The sequence below is a fragment of the Danio rerio genome, chromosome 20 (genome assembly GCF_049306965.1).
Source record: "Danio rerio strain Tuebingen ecotype United States chromosome 20, GRCz12tu, whole genome shotgun sequence".
NCBI lineage: Eukaryota > Metazoa > Chordata > Actinopteri > Cypriniformes > Danionidae > Danio > Danio rerio.
In genome coordinates, this window is record NC_133195.1 from 33,313,015 (window position 1) to 33,330,000 (window position 16,986).

The following is a 16,986-nucleotide window of genomic DNA, read 5'->3' on the forward strand; positions in this document are numbered from 1 at the left end:
TTATATTATATTATATTATATTATATCATATTATATTATATTAGTTTATATTATATTAGTTTATATTATGTTAGTTTATATTATATTATATTATATTATATAATATTATATTATATTATATTATATTATATTATATTATATTATATTATATTATATTATATTATATTATATTATATTATATTATATTAGGTAATTTTACGTTATGTTATGTTATGTCTTTCTAGACATATCTAGAAATGTCATGTTGGGACTGCACAATATTGCAAAAATCTGATATTGTGATATTTTATTTTCCTGCGATATATATTGCAATTCAAATACAGTTTCACCAGATGATTTGAACAGTTCCATTTAATGCTGTTCTGGAGAGTTTAATGTAATAATCAGTATAATCACACTGCAAAAAAATGCCTTTTCTGACTCTTGAGAGTATTTGTCCCGTTTCTAGTCCAAATAACTTAACTCTTAAATAAAACAAGTAATATAATCTTGTTTTTTGGTTTGACAATTAGAGTTTTGGACTAAAAACGTCAAAAATACTCAAATATAATTCTCAACATTGCATATCCTGCGCTGTGACTATTGTAAATGCGCACATTGTGATTTCAATGCTCGAATGATATTTTGTGCAGCCCTATTTCATGTTACTGATGCACAAGAACAACAAAATAACATCTCTAAATTATTGAAATGTACAATAGATTTCTCACAAAATAAATTTTATATATAATGGATTCGAGTTTAGTTGGGATTTTTTTTTTTTCTAAAATTATGTGCTGGATGTTTCCCTTTTCTCTTCATTTTTTCATGAAGAAAAATTGAAAGGTTGTTTTAGTATTTGTATTATAAGACGAACAATATCAAAATATCTCTATTAATGATTGATCTTTATTATATCATTTACATGTGTTATGTTAATCTTTGTTTAATTGTCTATATAATAACAATTCATCTGTGCCCTGACTGTTGGATTTATTTACAGTAAATTGCAATCCAGTATATTCAATCGTTCAAACCAACATTTCCGGTTGTTAAACTCTGAAAGTCCCTCGCATCATTGTCCCTCCACCCAGCCATGTCCCAGTCAAGCTGTATTTTTTATCCAGTGTCCAATTTCAAAGCAAACCCACAGTGTTTGAAAATAGCTGTAACAGTAGCATAAATGTTATCACAAAGAATCCAGCAGGTTAATGGGATTTTTCGTACTGTGCCTGTAACAGGATATGCTAATAACTGTCTTTGCTTGCAGACTCAAGGGGAGAAAAAAAGGAAAGCAAGTGTCCAACCCCGGGTTGTGATGGCACAGGCCACGTAACTGGACTTTATCCTCATCATCGAAGCTTGTCCGGCTGCCCACACAAGGACCGCGTGCCACCAGAAAGTAAGCTCAATTTGGATCCCTTCTGCACCTGATAAATGTTGCACTATGTGTATTTGCCATGTGGCGTGTTGTGTGCATGTTTGACCTCTCTCGTCTAGCATTTCTGTTAAGAATGCACTGATAGGAACTTTTATTTATTTATTTTTGGTTGAATAGTGGTCACTATTTGCACTGTCATTAAAACAGATCATGCTTTAGGTTTAAAAGCACACACATTGAGATTTACTTTTGCTGCACAACAGTGTTGGAAATGAACAAGGACTTGATGGCACCAAGAAGAATCTAAAATGCAAGCACATTTGAGATAATTCCTTTTAAAAGTGCAGTTGTGCAGTTGAAGTAAACTACGATAAATGGTATGATAAAAGTTTACATTAAATTTTGTGCATGTTGCATCAAATGTCTTTTTACTTGGTGTATTTTGTAGTACCGATCATTATTACCAATCACATGCATTTCACTGCAGAAAAAAAGCTTTTCTTAGAGTTTTTGCTTTGTTTTTAGCTAAAAAAAAAAAAAAAAACTCAAAATTCTTAAATCAAGAAGCGTTTTGGAAACAAGTAAAGTAGTTTTAATTTTTTTTTCATAAAGTAGTTAAAAAAATTTATATATATATATATATATATATATATATATATATATATATATATATATATATATATATATATATATATATATATATACATATATATATATATATATATATATTTATTTATTTATTTATAATGTGTCCATGATTATTTTGGTTAAAATTTTAAACTTAATTTTGACCTATTGATTATATATATATATATATATATATATATATAAATTTTTTTTTTTTGACTTGTCTAGAAAATGCATCTTGATTTAAGAATTGTTAAATGTTTAAACTAGAAACAAGACAAAAATTCAGAAAGTTTGATGTCTCATGCAAATATTTGGAAAGTCAATATAATAGCTTGTAATAGCCTGCTATAACAAAAGTTGCCTCCAAAAGTTTACATGAACTATGCAATATTGCTGTTGAGCTGCAATAATGATATTTCTTGTGATCTGATATGATATGATAACATTTCCCTAAATAAATGTTATTATTGTTATTATAAGGTATAATAGCATTTTTAAATAATGTATTAATGTAATGTAATTAAGCTAAAATAAACAGGTAAAACTGTAGATCTTTTATGATCTAATAAAATTAAATGCAGGCAAAGGAAAAAAACTATCAAGGTGCAAACATTTAAAAGTGTAAAAAACATTAATGATTTTTGGGGCAGTCCAGCTAATAGCATAACAGCACCTACTGGGGAGGTGGGTATAAAGATAAAAAAATTGATTTGCTTGCAACACAAATGCTTGATGCTTGTTCTTGCATATACTATTATAGCGGCAATAAACATTCTTTATTACTAAGGACTATTTTTGTGCTTCATTACACCTGTAATGGAAAAATAAAAATTGCACTTATAAAGGTAAAATATTTATATAACTGGATCCATGTAAAATTTGACAGACCAATATTATTTTTAGTATTTGTACTATTACTGTAATGATGAATTCATGTTAATTTTGGGATTTTTTAAATAAAAATATATGAAGGACACAAAAGCACGAAATGTTGCAGATTTATTATTATTCATTTAAAAATTTTTCAACTTTAGTCCTCCATAAAAATGCCTGTGCTGTACCCCATACATCGGCGCATCTCAAATTTCTGTAATTTAATGAGTGCTTCTTGTCCTCCACCAGTAGCGGTGGCGCTCTTTTTAATAAAAATCCCCTTCCTTTGCCTGTCTGCATGTGCTGATTGGCTCTTAAGTGCAACTTTGGTCTGTTTCTCAATACGTCTGCACTGATCTCTCAGACGCAAAGCAGCTTTTTCCAGCCGTACCTCCAGTCACACCTCTAATTGGATGAGGATCATGTCACAGGCGGCTTCTGATGAGTCAGTTTACTGCAGGCCCGGAGACGTAGCGCCGCAGGATGTGTCATAGACAGCCTAATGGCTAGACTCATTTAATTCACCAAAAATAAATCTGTTATTATTATTGAGGAGAGATTTCTCTTCCCTCTTACGCCAATGCTTTTCACACAACGTGCATGCCATTAACACGTTGCATGCCTAGATTGTTCTTTCACCATATGGTGCGGTCCGTGATTAACTTTATGATGAACTGATTTCAGCTGGAACTCTTTCTTACTAGGAGCATGTGCATGTTGTTGTGACTGAGCCCCGTTGGTCTTAATGGAAACACAAAGCTTTCATACTCACTCTGGATCCTCTTAACCTTCTCTCGCCCTCTCCTCTCTGTTTGTCCAAGTTCTTGCAATGTATGAGAATGTTCTAAAGTGCCCCACGCCTGGCTGCTCGGGACGCGGCCATGTAAATAGCAACAGGAACTCGCACCGCAGGTGAGTGGCTGGATGAGAGAGCAGCGAGAAGACACTGCCGGCACTGTGATTTTCCAGGGGTTTCATACTATTTAGACTGGGAATATGAAGAATGCATGGATTTAGATGGAGATTTGCTTTTAGGGTGGAGAAGAGGGACTGATTTGTTTTTGTTGTGCTGAGCTCTGCTGGATCATAGAAGCACATAGCTCCAGGCGCTGATATTTTATTTGCACAATGGCACTTTTGACATGCAGACTGGAGATTTGGAATTTCATTCCCACATCGAGCGAGTGGCTTTGCAAAACCGCTTTGAAAGACTTAAAAATAATAATGAAACCAACATGTAATATATATTTATTTTAATAAAGGTATAATAATTAACATTATTGTATCTTATAGGAAAATAATTTTCAGATGTTGAAACATAGTTTGGCCACCCGCTTTAAATGTTATCACTCGGTTGAATGGCCGTTATCAGTTGTTATCAGCTGGTAGACATGGGCCCGTAGGGGCCTTCTGCGCCTACTGGCAGGCTTAGAAGGCTGTTATCATCCATGCACATGGATAATTGGCTATACTAATAGAGAAGACTCCAGATCTAGATTTGTTTTTACATAACTGTGACTTGGGTTTTGGGTGGGGGTTGGGGTAGACATTAATAAAATACAATTAATGGGAAATTAAATTAATAATATAAATAATTCTCGTGGTTAACCAACTATACTTAGGGTGCTTTCACACCTACACTTTTGTTTCGGAACGTATCTCGTTTGCCCAGTTAGCACGGTTCGATTGGCATATGTGAACAAGTTAATCGCGCTCTGTTCCGCGCCAAAGTAATCGCTCCGAGATCGCTTGAATGAGGTGGTCTCGGCTCGATTGAAACGAACCCTGGAGCAGTTCGATTGCAGTGAGAAAGCGATCCGATCCGAGCGCGGTTATATCACAGTGTTTTATGGATATGTAATAGGCTTACGGCTATATGAAGAGAGAATTATGAGTAGGGCGGGAAGTTTCGCGAGTCTCCGGATGCCCGCAAACGAGTGATGATCTCCCGGTAATCTCGCGTCTCTCTCCCAGTCCTCAAATAGGCATCGTCGCACACCCTTCTCACCCCTCCCCACCGCGTCTCTCCTCAGACACGTCACGCGCGCGCACCCTGTCAATCACCACCAAACCACCACCTCTCCTGACAGCTGAGCGGGACGCTGCAAAATAAACCCTGACACTCTGACCAATGTAAGGAGAGTTTACTCGCACGTGACTTGTTTTAGCTCTTTTGGTCCGATTAGAAACTTTGTAGTGTGAAAGCGAACCGCTCCAAGAGCAAAGAGCAACAATGTAACAATTTTAATCTCTGTTTCGGAACAACTGAATCGATTCACAGGTGTGAAAGCACCCTTACTTTAGAGAAAACTTCAGATCCAGGTCCAGATCTGTTTGTACATTACTGTGATGGTTGGGTTTAGGGTTGGGATGGGGGTAGACATTAATAAAATAAAGTTAATGGGAAATTTATTAAATAATATAAATAATTCTCGTGGTTAATCAGCGATAATAGAGAAGACTCCAGATCTGTTTTTACATTACTGTGATGGTTGGGTTTAGGGTTGGGGTAGGGATGGACGATAATAAAACACAATTAATGGAAAATTTAATAAATAATATAAATAATTCTCATTTACATCCAGCCACAACCATATGTGATCTATAGCTGATTAATCATGTGGATGGATAATAATAGTCTTCTGAGCCGACCAGTAGACACAGAAGGCCTCTACTAGCCCATATCTATCAGCTGATAACCAGTGAAAAAACGGCCATTCAATCAAGTGATAACATTTGAATCAGCTGATTTGGCACTAAAAAGCTATAAGAAAGCTGAAAAGGACTGTAAATTTTTAAACAATAATAATTTCATAGAAATTAAATATTAATTATTGCTAATTATTTCATTTGAATTAATTGGCACTGTAATTTTTATATAGAAATATAATACACATATACATGGTATCATATTGGTATATTGGTAATGTAATATTATTTAAGTCACATTTTCTTTATAGTTAAATAAAAGCAGAGAATTTGTCCTCTCCAAATCTTGATTTTTTTTTTTTTTGAGAATGGGAGCTCCACGCTTACGAACAGTGACACACTCACACTTATACTGTTTAAAGATTTCCTCTCAGTGCATATGGTGTACATTCAGACAGATGCAGTCTCCACCCGAAGCTGCTGCAGGCCATGTTATATGGAACAGCTCCTATGGGACACACACACACGCACACATACACACACTCACACTATTAAAACGGTTGAGCTGAAGAAAACAAAATGTATAATAAGGGAATATAACAACCTTGTACAGTATATATAGGTTTGGTCTGCTCATTCTTCATCGCATGGTTGTCATGGCAACTCAGAATAGTGACAGCCGTCCTTCTGTCTGTCAGTCATTCTCACTCATATTTTTCAGTATCTATTTCTGTAAATGCACAAGTATCCCTCTTTTTGTGTGCTTTATTTGTTAATGTTAAGAAATGGCAGAGCGTTTCTGTTTGTATTTTTGTTTCATTTTTTTGAGATTCTCTGAATAAGAGCTGCGCAATTGATCGTTAAAAAGGTTGCGATCTTGATTCAAACCCCCACATGATCTTAAAACTAACTGATCACATTTTGGATATGTTCATTAATTGAGCACAGCGGGACATTCATATATGCGTTTGACCATAGAGAGAAGTCATCATGTACAGTCTTATTGAAACAGCGTCAATCTTTAGTTCAGTATTCAGTACTATTATTATTTCTGTTACAGGCATTGAACATGTACAGTTGGGATATACTGTAAATGACTGATCTCTACATTAGCAATCAAACTCATTGTGTGAAAGCAGCTTGATCCTTCAAATGAAGGTTGTAGTAAACGCATTATTACACCTACAGGTGCAGGTGACAAGCAGCCATAAAACATCTTTTCAATTGGGCAATTTCTTTATGAGATTATTCAAAAGTGCTGATTTGTTCAGAAAGGACATGTGGTTATGTCTTTATGAATGAATTCATATTAATTCAACAATAATAATATTTGGGTGTCACGGTGACGCAGTGGGTAGCACGATCGCCTCACAGCAAGAAAGTCGCTGGTTCGAGCCTCGGCTGGGTCAGTTGGCATTTTTTGTGGAGTTTTCATGTTCTCTCCATGTTCGTGTGGGTTTTTTCCGGGTGCTCTGGTTTCCCCACAGTCCAAAGACATGTGCTATACAGTAGGTGAATTGAATAAGCTAAATTAACCGTAATGTATGTGTGTGAATGCAAGAGTATATGGGTGTTTTCCAGTGTTGGGTTGCAGCTGGAAGGATATTCGCTGAGTGAAACATATGCTGGATGAGTTGGTGGTTCGTTCCGTTGTGGCAACCCCTGATTAATAAAGGGAATAAGTCGAAAAAGAAAATGGAAGTATGATTAATAATATAAAAAATATTAAATTAATTGAAAAATAAATTGCAGCACATTTGGCCAGAATCAATAAATACTTTTGTGTCTGTATAAATTGCTTACTATCTTTATTATTTAGGTTACTTTTTCTTGTTGCTGTTTTGAATTTATTAAAGGGATAGTTCCCAAAAATGAAAATTCTGTCATCGTTTACTCACCATTTACTTGATCAAACCTATTTCTTTCTTCTGTTGATCATAGTCAAAGACTATAGAATACACAAGACGTGTCACTCGTATTGTTTTGAATGGGGAATAGTGTAACCTTCAATATGGCAAATAAAGCCCCGCCTACTATTACAGTAGCCAATCATTGATCACTATAGACTGGCGATTTTCCGGGGGAGAAGCTCAGATCAGACATGTGCTTTTATGTCACTTTATGTGGTCAACGAACACTTGAATTGTGAATTAGTTCAGTGCAGCAGCATGATCAGACAATCGCTGTTCAGAGGATGATGTGCAGAACAGCCATAAATGAGATTGGTGTTGTAATCGCTTTCCTTTCGAGTGCGCATGCGCACTAGCTCAGGCAACCTAAAAACATGCCGATTTTATTTGATTCGAACGTTTAGAAAAGAAACTAAAGAGACAATTGTTGTTAAATTAAAATTGAATTAAATTTTTTTTTTTATTTAAAGTTAAATTATATTGAAGGATTCCAAATATGTAATGTAATTGTAAGCTTTGAAAACAGTTTTAGAGAATTTAATGTTTCCCCATTCAGACAGAATGCCCAAGCATACTGTCTAAGAGGCGTTTCAAAGATGGCTGCAGAGTAAAATGATTGCCTTAAAGAGAATTTGGTAATGGTCAATATGGCGAATGAAGCCACGCCTTCTAGTACAGGAGTCCATCATTGATCGCTATAGACTGACATTTCTTAGATCAGAAGTTTCTGCAGATTTTGAGTGATTAAAATGTTAAAAAATAAAACTAAAGAGACTGTTGTTGTTTAATTTTGTTGGTGATTACTGATATGAAATTAAATTTTAAGCTTGGCAAGCAATTTTGGAGAATTAGATTTTTCCCCATTCAAACAGTCTGACAGAACATACTGCCCGAGAGGAGAGTCAAAGATAGCCATTGAGTGAAATGACTTGCCTTAATGGGATTTGAACATAGATGAGGATGTTTTGAAAAAAGCAGCAATTGATTCCATAGTAATTCTTTTACCAACAATCAGCACTTTTTAAAATATCTTCTTTTGCGCTCAACAGAAGGAAGAAACCAATAAAGGTTTAAAACCACATGAGAAAGAATATAAGATGAGGTAATATTCTTTTTTGGGTGAAGTGTCCCTTTAAGCTGTCATTCAGAATTGTGAAAGAATTGTGATCTCTTCCCTAAACAAAAATACTCAATCAAGATTCATGCAGCTCTAGTTCGAATGGTTTCCATGTTACCCGTATAGCCAATCAAAAAATTGCAGATGATAAGAAGACAGCTTCCAACTATACAAAGGATTACAGAGAGGGAAAAGTGGGAGAAATGAGAGCGAAACGAGGGCTAAACAAGCAGAGAGGGAGAGAAAGAGAGTAATGAGAGGAAGAAACAACAAGGGAGAAAGAAAGAGAGAGCGAGTGAGAATGGAGGGGAAAAAAGGAGAGCAGGGGAGCGTGGCTGGATGTTGTGAAGCTATATGTGTGTGTCTCTCTGAAATGACTGCGGTATCTCGCTGTGAGGAGCTTTCTGAAGCCAGCCAGCCAGAAATGCCCAGCAGATATCTGCAAAGCTTTGCCTTCATACTATAGAACTAGGCCACATGAAATGCATTATTCATACATAAATATCCCCATGTACCGCACACATGCATACCAGGATTTTTGCAAACGCGTTGGAAGTCTGTATTCAGAGAATGTCATAAAAAGCGGACTATTCTCTCTGACAGGCTCGTCTCCATATGCTGGGATTATACATTCCCTCATATCTCACTTTGTTCTTCATCCTCTGCTATCTGCTAGGGAATGTGTGTCTGTGTGTGTGTGCCCTCACAGGCGGCTCGTAAGGTAATGTTAACATTACACAAATTGCTCTGCTACTTTTGCAGTCTCTCGGGATGTCCCATAGCTGCCGCTGAGAAGATGGCAAAGGTTCAGGAGAAACATCACTCCTGCGACGGCCCCAAGTCCAACCAGGCGTCAGACCGTGTCTTGAGGTACTGCAAAACCCTACTATATGCCTTAATAATGATATAATGCGATAAGTAAGGCTTTGGGTCAGCCTCTTGTTGGAATGGCACATTAAACCAATTCCCGTTCAAATGTATTTACTGTCGGTGCCAGTGGCGCAGTGGAAAGTGTACTGACACATGCACTCCGGTGTTCATGGCGATCTGAGTTCGATTCCCCGCCTCGAAGTCTTATGCCAATCCTTCCCCTCTCTCTGCTCCCCACACATTCCTGTCAATTCTCTCTGCTGTCCTGTCAAATAAAGGTGAAACCCCCTAAAAAATTATTAAATGTATTTACTGTTTCTAACAAAGTAAAAGATTCCAGTGCAGCTTTAAAAAGAATCACAGAGCATTTTTTTCCGATCAACTTTTTGTGGGAACAAATATGCTTTTAATTTAACTATGTTATTCTGTTAGTCATTATTATTAATTAGATGTATACTAAAAGACTTCATTCATATACAAATATATGCTTTTTTAAACACTAAGAATTAGTAATTGTATTTGTGCTGACTATTTTTTCTGTGATGTGTGTAATGTGAACGCTGATTTATTTATTTATTTTTTTGTGTGGTGAAGCCAAAAATTAATTTCCACTTGTGGACAAAGTAAAGTAAAAGAATAGATGAAATAGTTCTAAATGTAGATCATTTAAGGCACAATATGTATTTTTGTTTTTTCCAAAATATCCAAAACCACTAAAACATTATACATTTAACGTTATATATTTGCATATAACATTATATATTTTACTGACATATGTAGTTACTGTACATTATCCCAAATGTTTCAAAGAATTTTCCAATCCAGAATAAGCTATTTTAACTAATGGAACACACCATGTTCTGTGTGGCTATGATAATGATGTCATACACTCTTGATTTCCGGGTTTGGTTTAATTGAAAACACTGAAGCGCCACTGCTTTCATGCCACGTCATGTTCATCTGTCATCAGCAATTGCTTCAGCATCTCATTGTGCATCGAGTGCATTCAGCCTTACTCTGCTTTATACTGCCATGGTAATAAGTCTTGTAGATGTAAGCGTGCATACATGGAGCTCAGTGAAAAACTGTTAAGTCCTGGATTATAGCTTTTGAAATTGTCAAATCTTTTGTTTTTACCTTCTAATGTACAACTTTACTGTTTATGTGTACTTAATGGATCTCATGATGTAATAGTTATTTATTTGTACTTCTACTCTTTATTTGGTTTAACATTATTCTTGATTTGCAGTCTTTTAACTTCTGTTATTATAGAACAGGTCTACCTCGGTAGGGGGTTGGGATTCAGGGTTGTTTTTAAGATATAGTTATATGCTGTATCCTTTCTATATTAAACAAAAACTGTAATAATAAGAATTGTTCTCAAAAAAGTCTTGTAGGATGTAATGAAGATGAGAACTCTCAAGATTCCACACTCAGTCAAAAACTCATTAAAATACACATTTGTTTGTTGTGAATGCATGCCCTCTAGTGGCAGAAATTACATACTGTGCCTTAAAAAGTAAGTAAAGTAAGTTCAATTATAATTATTCATTTAAATAATACAAATTCAAATACGGATATTTTTGAGAAAATCCAGATCAAATTGTCCACACCTTTAATTTAGAAAAAAAACAATATATTGTTTTGCAAATATTTATGTACTTTACTTTTACTTATATATGTATGTACTTGTACTTTACTTATACATGTATGTACTATATATATATGTATTAGGTTAACTGGGCAGGTTAGGGTAATTAGGTAATTAGGCAAGTTATTGTATAACGGTGGTTTGTTCTTTAGACTACTGAAAAAAATTAGCCTAAAGGGGCTAATAGTTTTGTGCTTAAAATGGTTGAGTTTAAATATTTTAAAACTGCTTTTATTCTAGTCAAATTAAAACAAATAAGACTTTCTCCAGAAAAATATTATAAGGCATACTGTGAAAATATTCTGAATCTGTTAAACATTAATTGGGAAATATTTAAAAAAAAAGAAAAAAAATCAAAGAGGGGCTAATAATTCTGACTTCAAATATATACAATCATAATAGGTTTCAAACTGTTGATTGTACAATATATCCAGCCCACTGACATTCTGACATTTTGATTCCCTCTTCAGGCCCATGTGCTTCGTGAAACAGCTGGAGATTCCAGAGTATGGGTACAAAAACAATGTTCCAACCAGCACTCCGCGATCCAACCTGGCCAAAGAGCTGGAGAAATATTCCAAGGCCAGCTTTGACTACAGCAACACTTACGAAAACCAGCCTCATGCTTACGGCAAGAGGTCCCTCATCCCGAAGAGCCACGGCCGAGACACTTCACCCAAAGGATATGATGGTAAGCCGGTCTCTCTCATTCTGTCATTGAAGCCAGACGGAGTTAGAACTGATCATATGGCTTTCAGTCTTGGGGATCAGATGGAAATAGGTTTAGAATTATTTTTGTACAGCAAGTCTCCTTGGCTGTGTCTTCCATTAAAAAAAGATTTTTTTTCTATTTGGAAGTGAAGGCTATTCTCTTAATAAAAGCTTTAGTTTGGATTTTTTATAAGGCAGTCCTCGAGTTCAGTGCTCCTTTATTGGAAATCCTCCACTGCTTATTGGCTTCTGAAATGATTAATAACCAGGGTACACAAACCCGGTGAAGGGATTTCCAATCTGCATTCAACACCTTTAATTGAATCATGGCTGGAAAGTTAGTTTGTGTAACTTTGTGAAAATATAAGTTTAAGTTAACAGGTTTTATCATATGTATTTTACTGTACATTTTGTGGTTGGTTGGTTGGTTCATTTATCTTGGTTCATATATGTACTGTATGTTTGGATGTATGGGTGAATGTATGTATGTAGGGATATAAAAGGTTAGATTAAGGGAAATATCAATAGAATTGGATGGATAGAATGATCAATTGACATGGATGAATGGATGGGATAAATTGATGTACTGTTTATGAAAGGATGTTTAAACAGAAATATCTATATATAGATAGACCGATAGAATGATTAATCGATATGGATGAATGTATTATAGATACATATAGATGGAGAAAATAATAGGAAGGAAGGAAGGAAGGAAGGAAGGAAGGAAGGAAGAAAGGATGGATGGATGGATGGATGGATGGATGGATGGATGGATGGATGGATGGATGGATAGACGGATGGATGGATGGATAGACAGATAGATGTTTCTGTCTGATGTATTTTTTATTTTTTTGCTAATGTGAAGCATTGTAGCTCTGTTGCGTGGTTTTGATAAATGAGTGCACTTACATTTGTGAAGGAATCAAATTAACTGGAACGATTTTGTTCAAAATGCTAGCAGTTGATTTCACGCCCAAGCCAGAAATTGTAGAGATTTCCTGTCAACAGAATTCGGCGGGATATTTTGGTACGGTTTCATTAGCTGTGCTTAAAATAACTCATTTTCATTATAACTCATGGTTATTACATCAGGACAGTCTTGATTGCCCATAAGGAGCATTACAGCATGCCCTGCAGTGATAATATAGACAATGTTATTGAAATCAGAACACATCTCAGAAATTAAAGAGCATTCTTGCAAGTGATGTTATTTGCCTGTATGCTTTATCAAAGAAATGCCGTTTTTGATAAATGAGACAAATGAAGAAAATTAAGCCTTGGAAAAAAATTAATGAGAATAACATTTAATTAATGTTAGGAATTAACAGCACTTCATTTAGACTCAGTTGGCAACATCAATTAGTTACACCCAGTTTAGTTGTAATGACAGCATTGCTATTTGTCTCAATGCAAAATGAGATGAAAAATAAGATCAAATGGGAGAGTAGTATAAATCTTTAGTAAATGATGGTAACTGCAGTTTAGCAGTCTATTTGTCACCTTGCATTATTGGAAGATTCTGACAGTTACTTAGTCAATAACAGATGGTTTTCACAGGTATTTTCTCTGAATGCAGACCAGAGTTTGTCAAGGAATGTGGATTTATATAAAAATAAACTCCATACGTGTGGAGGTCTTAGTGGCTGTTTACGTCTTTTCTCTAATCGGGTAACTACCTATCTGATTTGTGAACGTGATTCAATTTACATCTGGAAACATAAATGTATTTAATTACAATATTCAAATTCTGCACTTTAGATAAATTTAACTACTGTAGATTACACCGCATGTTATTTATTTATTTATCTTTTTTATAAAAACATAATCAATATATCTTATTTGGCATAGAAATGTTTTATATGTAGGAGGCTTTGTACTTGACTCGTGTTTCAGTAAAACATCATCACAAGCACACAAGGTGAGTTCTGCAGTTACTGTCATTATTGGCTAAATGAAACAATCTATTTTTGTCATACGGATATGTGCAAAACATCAATCAAAACTGTAAAGGGTTTACATATATTTTTCGTAGTATTTTTCATCTTCGTTCACAATGTACACTCACCTGCCACTTTATTCGGCACACATGTCCAACTACTCGTTAATGCAAAATTCTAATCAACCAATCACATGGCAGACGCTCAATGCTCAAACCAAGCATTAGGATGGGGAAGAAAGCTGATTTAAGTGGCTTTTAATGTGTCAGGGTTGTTGGTGCCAGACGGGCTGGTCTGAGTATTTCAGAAACTGCTGATTTAATGGAATTTTCACGCACAACCATCTATAGGGTTTATAGAGAATGGTCAAGCATTTCTATGGGTGCAAATGTCTTGTTGATGTCAGAGGAGAATGGCCAAACTGGTTCAAGCTGATAGAAAGGCAACAGTAACTCAAATAACCACTCGTTACAACTGAGGTATGCAGAAGTGCATCTCTGAATGCACAATCGTCGAACCTTGAGGCGGATGAGCTACAGCAGCAAGAAGATTGGAAAAACATTACCTGGTCTGATGAGTCTTGATTTCTGCTGCGACATTTGGATGGTAGGGTTAGAATTTAGTGTCAACAACATGAAGCATGGGTCCATCCTGCCTTCAATCATCAATTCAGGCTGGTAGAGGTGGTGTAATGGTGTGGGAAATATTTTCTTGGCACACTTTGAGCCCATTAGTACCAATTGAACACCGTGTCAGTCCCACAACCTACCAGAGTATTGTTGCTGACCATGTCCATACCTTTATGATCACAGAGTACCCATCTTCTGATGGCTACCTCCAACAGGATAAAGCGCCATGTCATAAAGCGCAAATAATCTCAGACTGGTTTCTTGAACATGACAATGAGTTCACTATACTAAAATGGCCTCCACAGTCACTAGAGCTCAATCCACTAGAGCACCTTTGGGATGTGGTGCAACAGGAGATTCGCATCATGGATGTGCAGCCGACAAATCTGCAGCAACTGCGTGATGCTATCATGTCAATATGGACTAAAATCTCTGAGGAATTTTTCCAGTGCTTTGTTAAATCTATGCCACGAAGGATTAAGACAGTTCTGAGGCCAAAATAGGGTTCAACCTGATAAAAGTAAGGTGTACCTAATAAAGTGGCCGGTGACTGTATATATATAGGCTATGACAGGTGCGAGATGCATTTTTGTTGTTAAAGCTGCCTTTTGATATTAATTTAACATTCTGATTTTATTATATAATGTCGCCACTGCCTCGATTGGTTCAGGATTGGTAGAGCTACGCATCGATGAATTTGCTCTTCAGTGTTTGAACTCTCAGTAATGATTAAATCACACTGAACTGAGCTAAACTGAACTGAACTGAACTGAACTTAAACACTAAAACCTGAACCACACTGTTCCAGTTACTGAACCACACCGTTCCAGTTACTATGACCATTTATGTGAAGCTGCTTTGACACAATCTACATTGTAAAAGCGCTATACAAATAAAGCTGAATTGAATTGAATATAATGGTTAATGACTAGTCAAATATAAAATTACACATAAAAATATTAATCAAATCCTTTGCATTGTTATATTTAACTATGTTATATGGCCTATAACACGCTCTCATGTCATGGTTATTTGTTTTGCATTTTGGATGTATTAAAATGTGCATGTTTTAAAATCCAGATTCATATGGAATGCATCCTAGAACACCTGTGGTTTGAGGATTAATAGCTATTGGATATCTGTTTCAAATGCAATTTTCTCTCACAAATGCATTTCATTCTAAATGCTAAAAATGTATAATTTACATAAAAAACAGTAGTTGTGTTTGCTAGAATTTTAGCATTGAAAATATGGTACAAACCATAAAACACATTTCTAGATTTTACGGTAAACTACTGTATTTTTCTAATTTATAGTCTTAATTTAACAATGTTTGGAAGTATTAACATCTACACATTGTAACTTTGTTAAACAAGGAAAAGCATGTGGGGATGAGCGATGATGAACCCCAAATATACTAATATTAGAAACATACCAATATATTTATATATATATAAGATGCTCTGTGTCATTCACAAAACTACTAATCACACAAAATACTAAAATAATCCATTAAACATTAATTATCTATATTAGATGTAACAAACTCAAATGTACAAAAAACTGAAAGCAATCGTATTAATATCAACAAAAAAGGCATAAAAAGTAAAGTGTCATGCAAGATATTTTGAGACAGTAAATGCATGGTTATTCAACTGTATATATTGAGAAAACTTACTGTTAAACTGATTTTTACTCTAACACTTTTACAGTATTTTACCATTAAAATCACATTTTTGGCCGTGAATCCTACAAATACCGTCAAATCATATCTCCTCCTCCTTTCTCTTTCTGTCCGTTCTGTCATTTTCTCTGTCCGTCCATCTATCTCCCCGTTCATTCATCCGAGTGTCTGTTATATATGTGCCTGTGTGCAGCGAAGCGCTACTGTAAGACCTCGAGTCCGGCCAGCAGCACCACGAGCAGCTACGCTCCCAGCAGCAGCAGCAGCCTGAGCTGTGGAGGAGGAGGAGGGGGAGGAGGAGGAGGGGGAGGAGGAAGCAGCGCCAGCAGCACCTGCAGCAAGAGCAGCTTCGACTACACGCACGACATGGAAGCCGCCCACATGGCCGCCACTGCCATCCTCAACCTGTCCACGCGCTGCAGAGAGATGCCCCAGAGCCTCGCCGCAAAGGGCCCCGAGCTCCTGGCACAGGTGAGGGTCTGCCAGCTTCTCTCTCTCATGCTCACCCACTTCCACTGCTAATATTCTGTCTTCCATTCTCTCACTGGGCAATTCTGAGGTTTTCAGCAATGCCTTCTATGACTGTGTTTTATGGTTGGTAGAAGGCAGTGCACCAAAATGAGGGCATGCCACTTTGGAGTCATTTGGGGTAAACCCCTAGTCCCTCGTCAGGGTGCGATTTCACACATTTTTACCCTGCTAGAGCCTAATGGTCTGAGGGAGCCATGATTACTTTAATGACGCATCGATTTCTGTCTGTTTCATTTCTATCTATCTGTCTTTCTTTCTATCTGACTGTTTGTTTGCCTCTCTGTTTGTCTATCTATCTATCTATCTATCTATCTATCTATCTATCTATCTATCTATCTATCTATCTATCTATCTATCTATCTATCTATCTATCTATCTATCTATCTATCTATCTATTAATCTATCTATATTTCAATCTATCTATCTATCTA

General features: G+C 35.9%; 1 protein-coding gene across 8 annotated transcripts in view; it reads left to right on the forward strand.

Annotated features, from left to right (window-relative positions):
- myt1la (myelin transcription factor 1-like, a) overlaps nt 1-16,986 on the forward strand; it is a 130,706-nt gene that overhangs the window by 90,963 nt on the left and 22,757 nt on the right. For 7 of the 8 annotated variants that reach the window (XM_005160722.5, XM_005160723.5, XM_009294757.4 and 4 more), the window contains 5 exons: nt 1,250-1,381; nt 3,685-3,775; nt 9,302-9,409; nt 11,531-11,751; nt 16,218-16,495. In XM_005160722.5, the coding sequence (XP_005160779.1) occupies nt 1,250-1,381; nt 3,685-3,775; nt 9,302-9,409; nt 11,531-11,751; nt 16,218-16,495 (830 nt within the window). The remainder of the gene's footprint in view (nt 1-1,249; nt 1,382-3,684; nt 3,776-9,301; nt 9,410-11,530; nt 11,752-16,217; nt 16,496-16,986) is intronic. The other variant, XM_073932720.1, reaches the window with a different exon arrangement.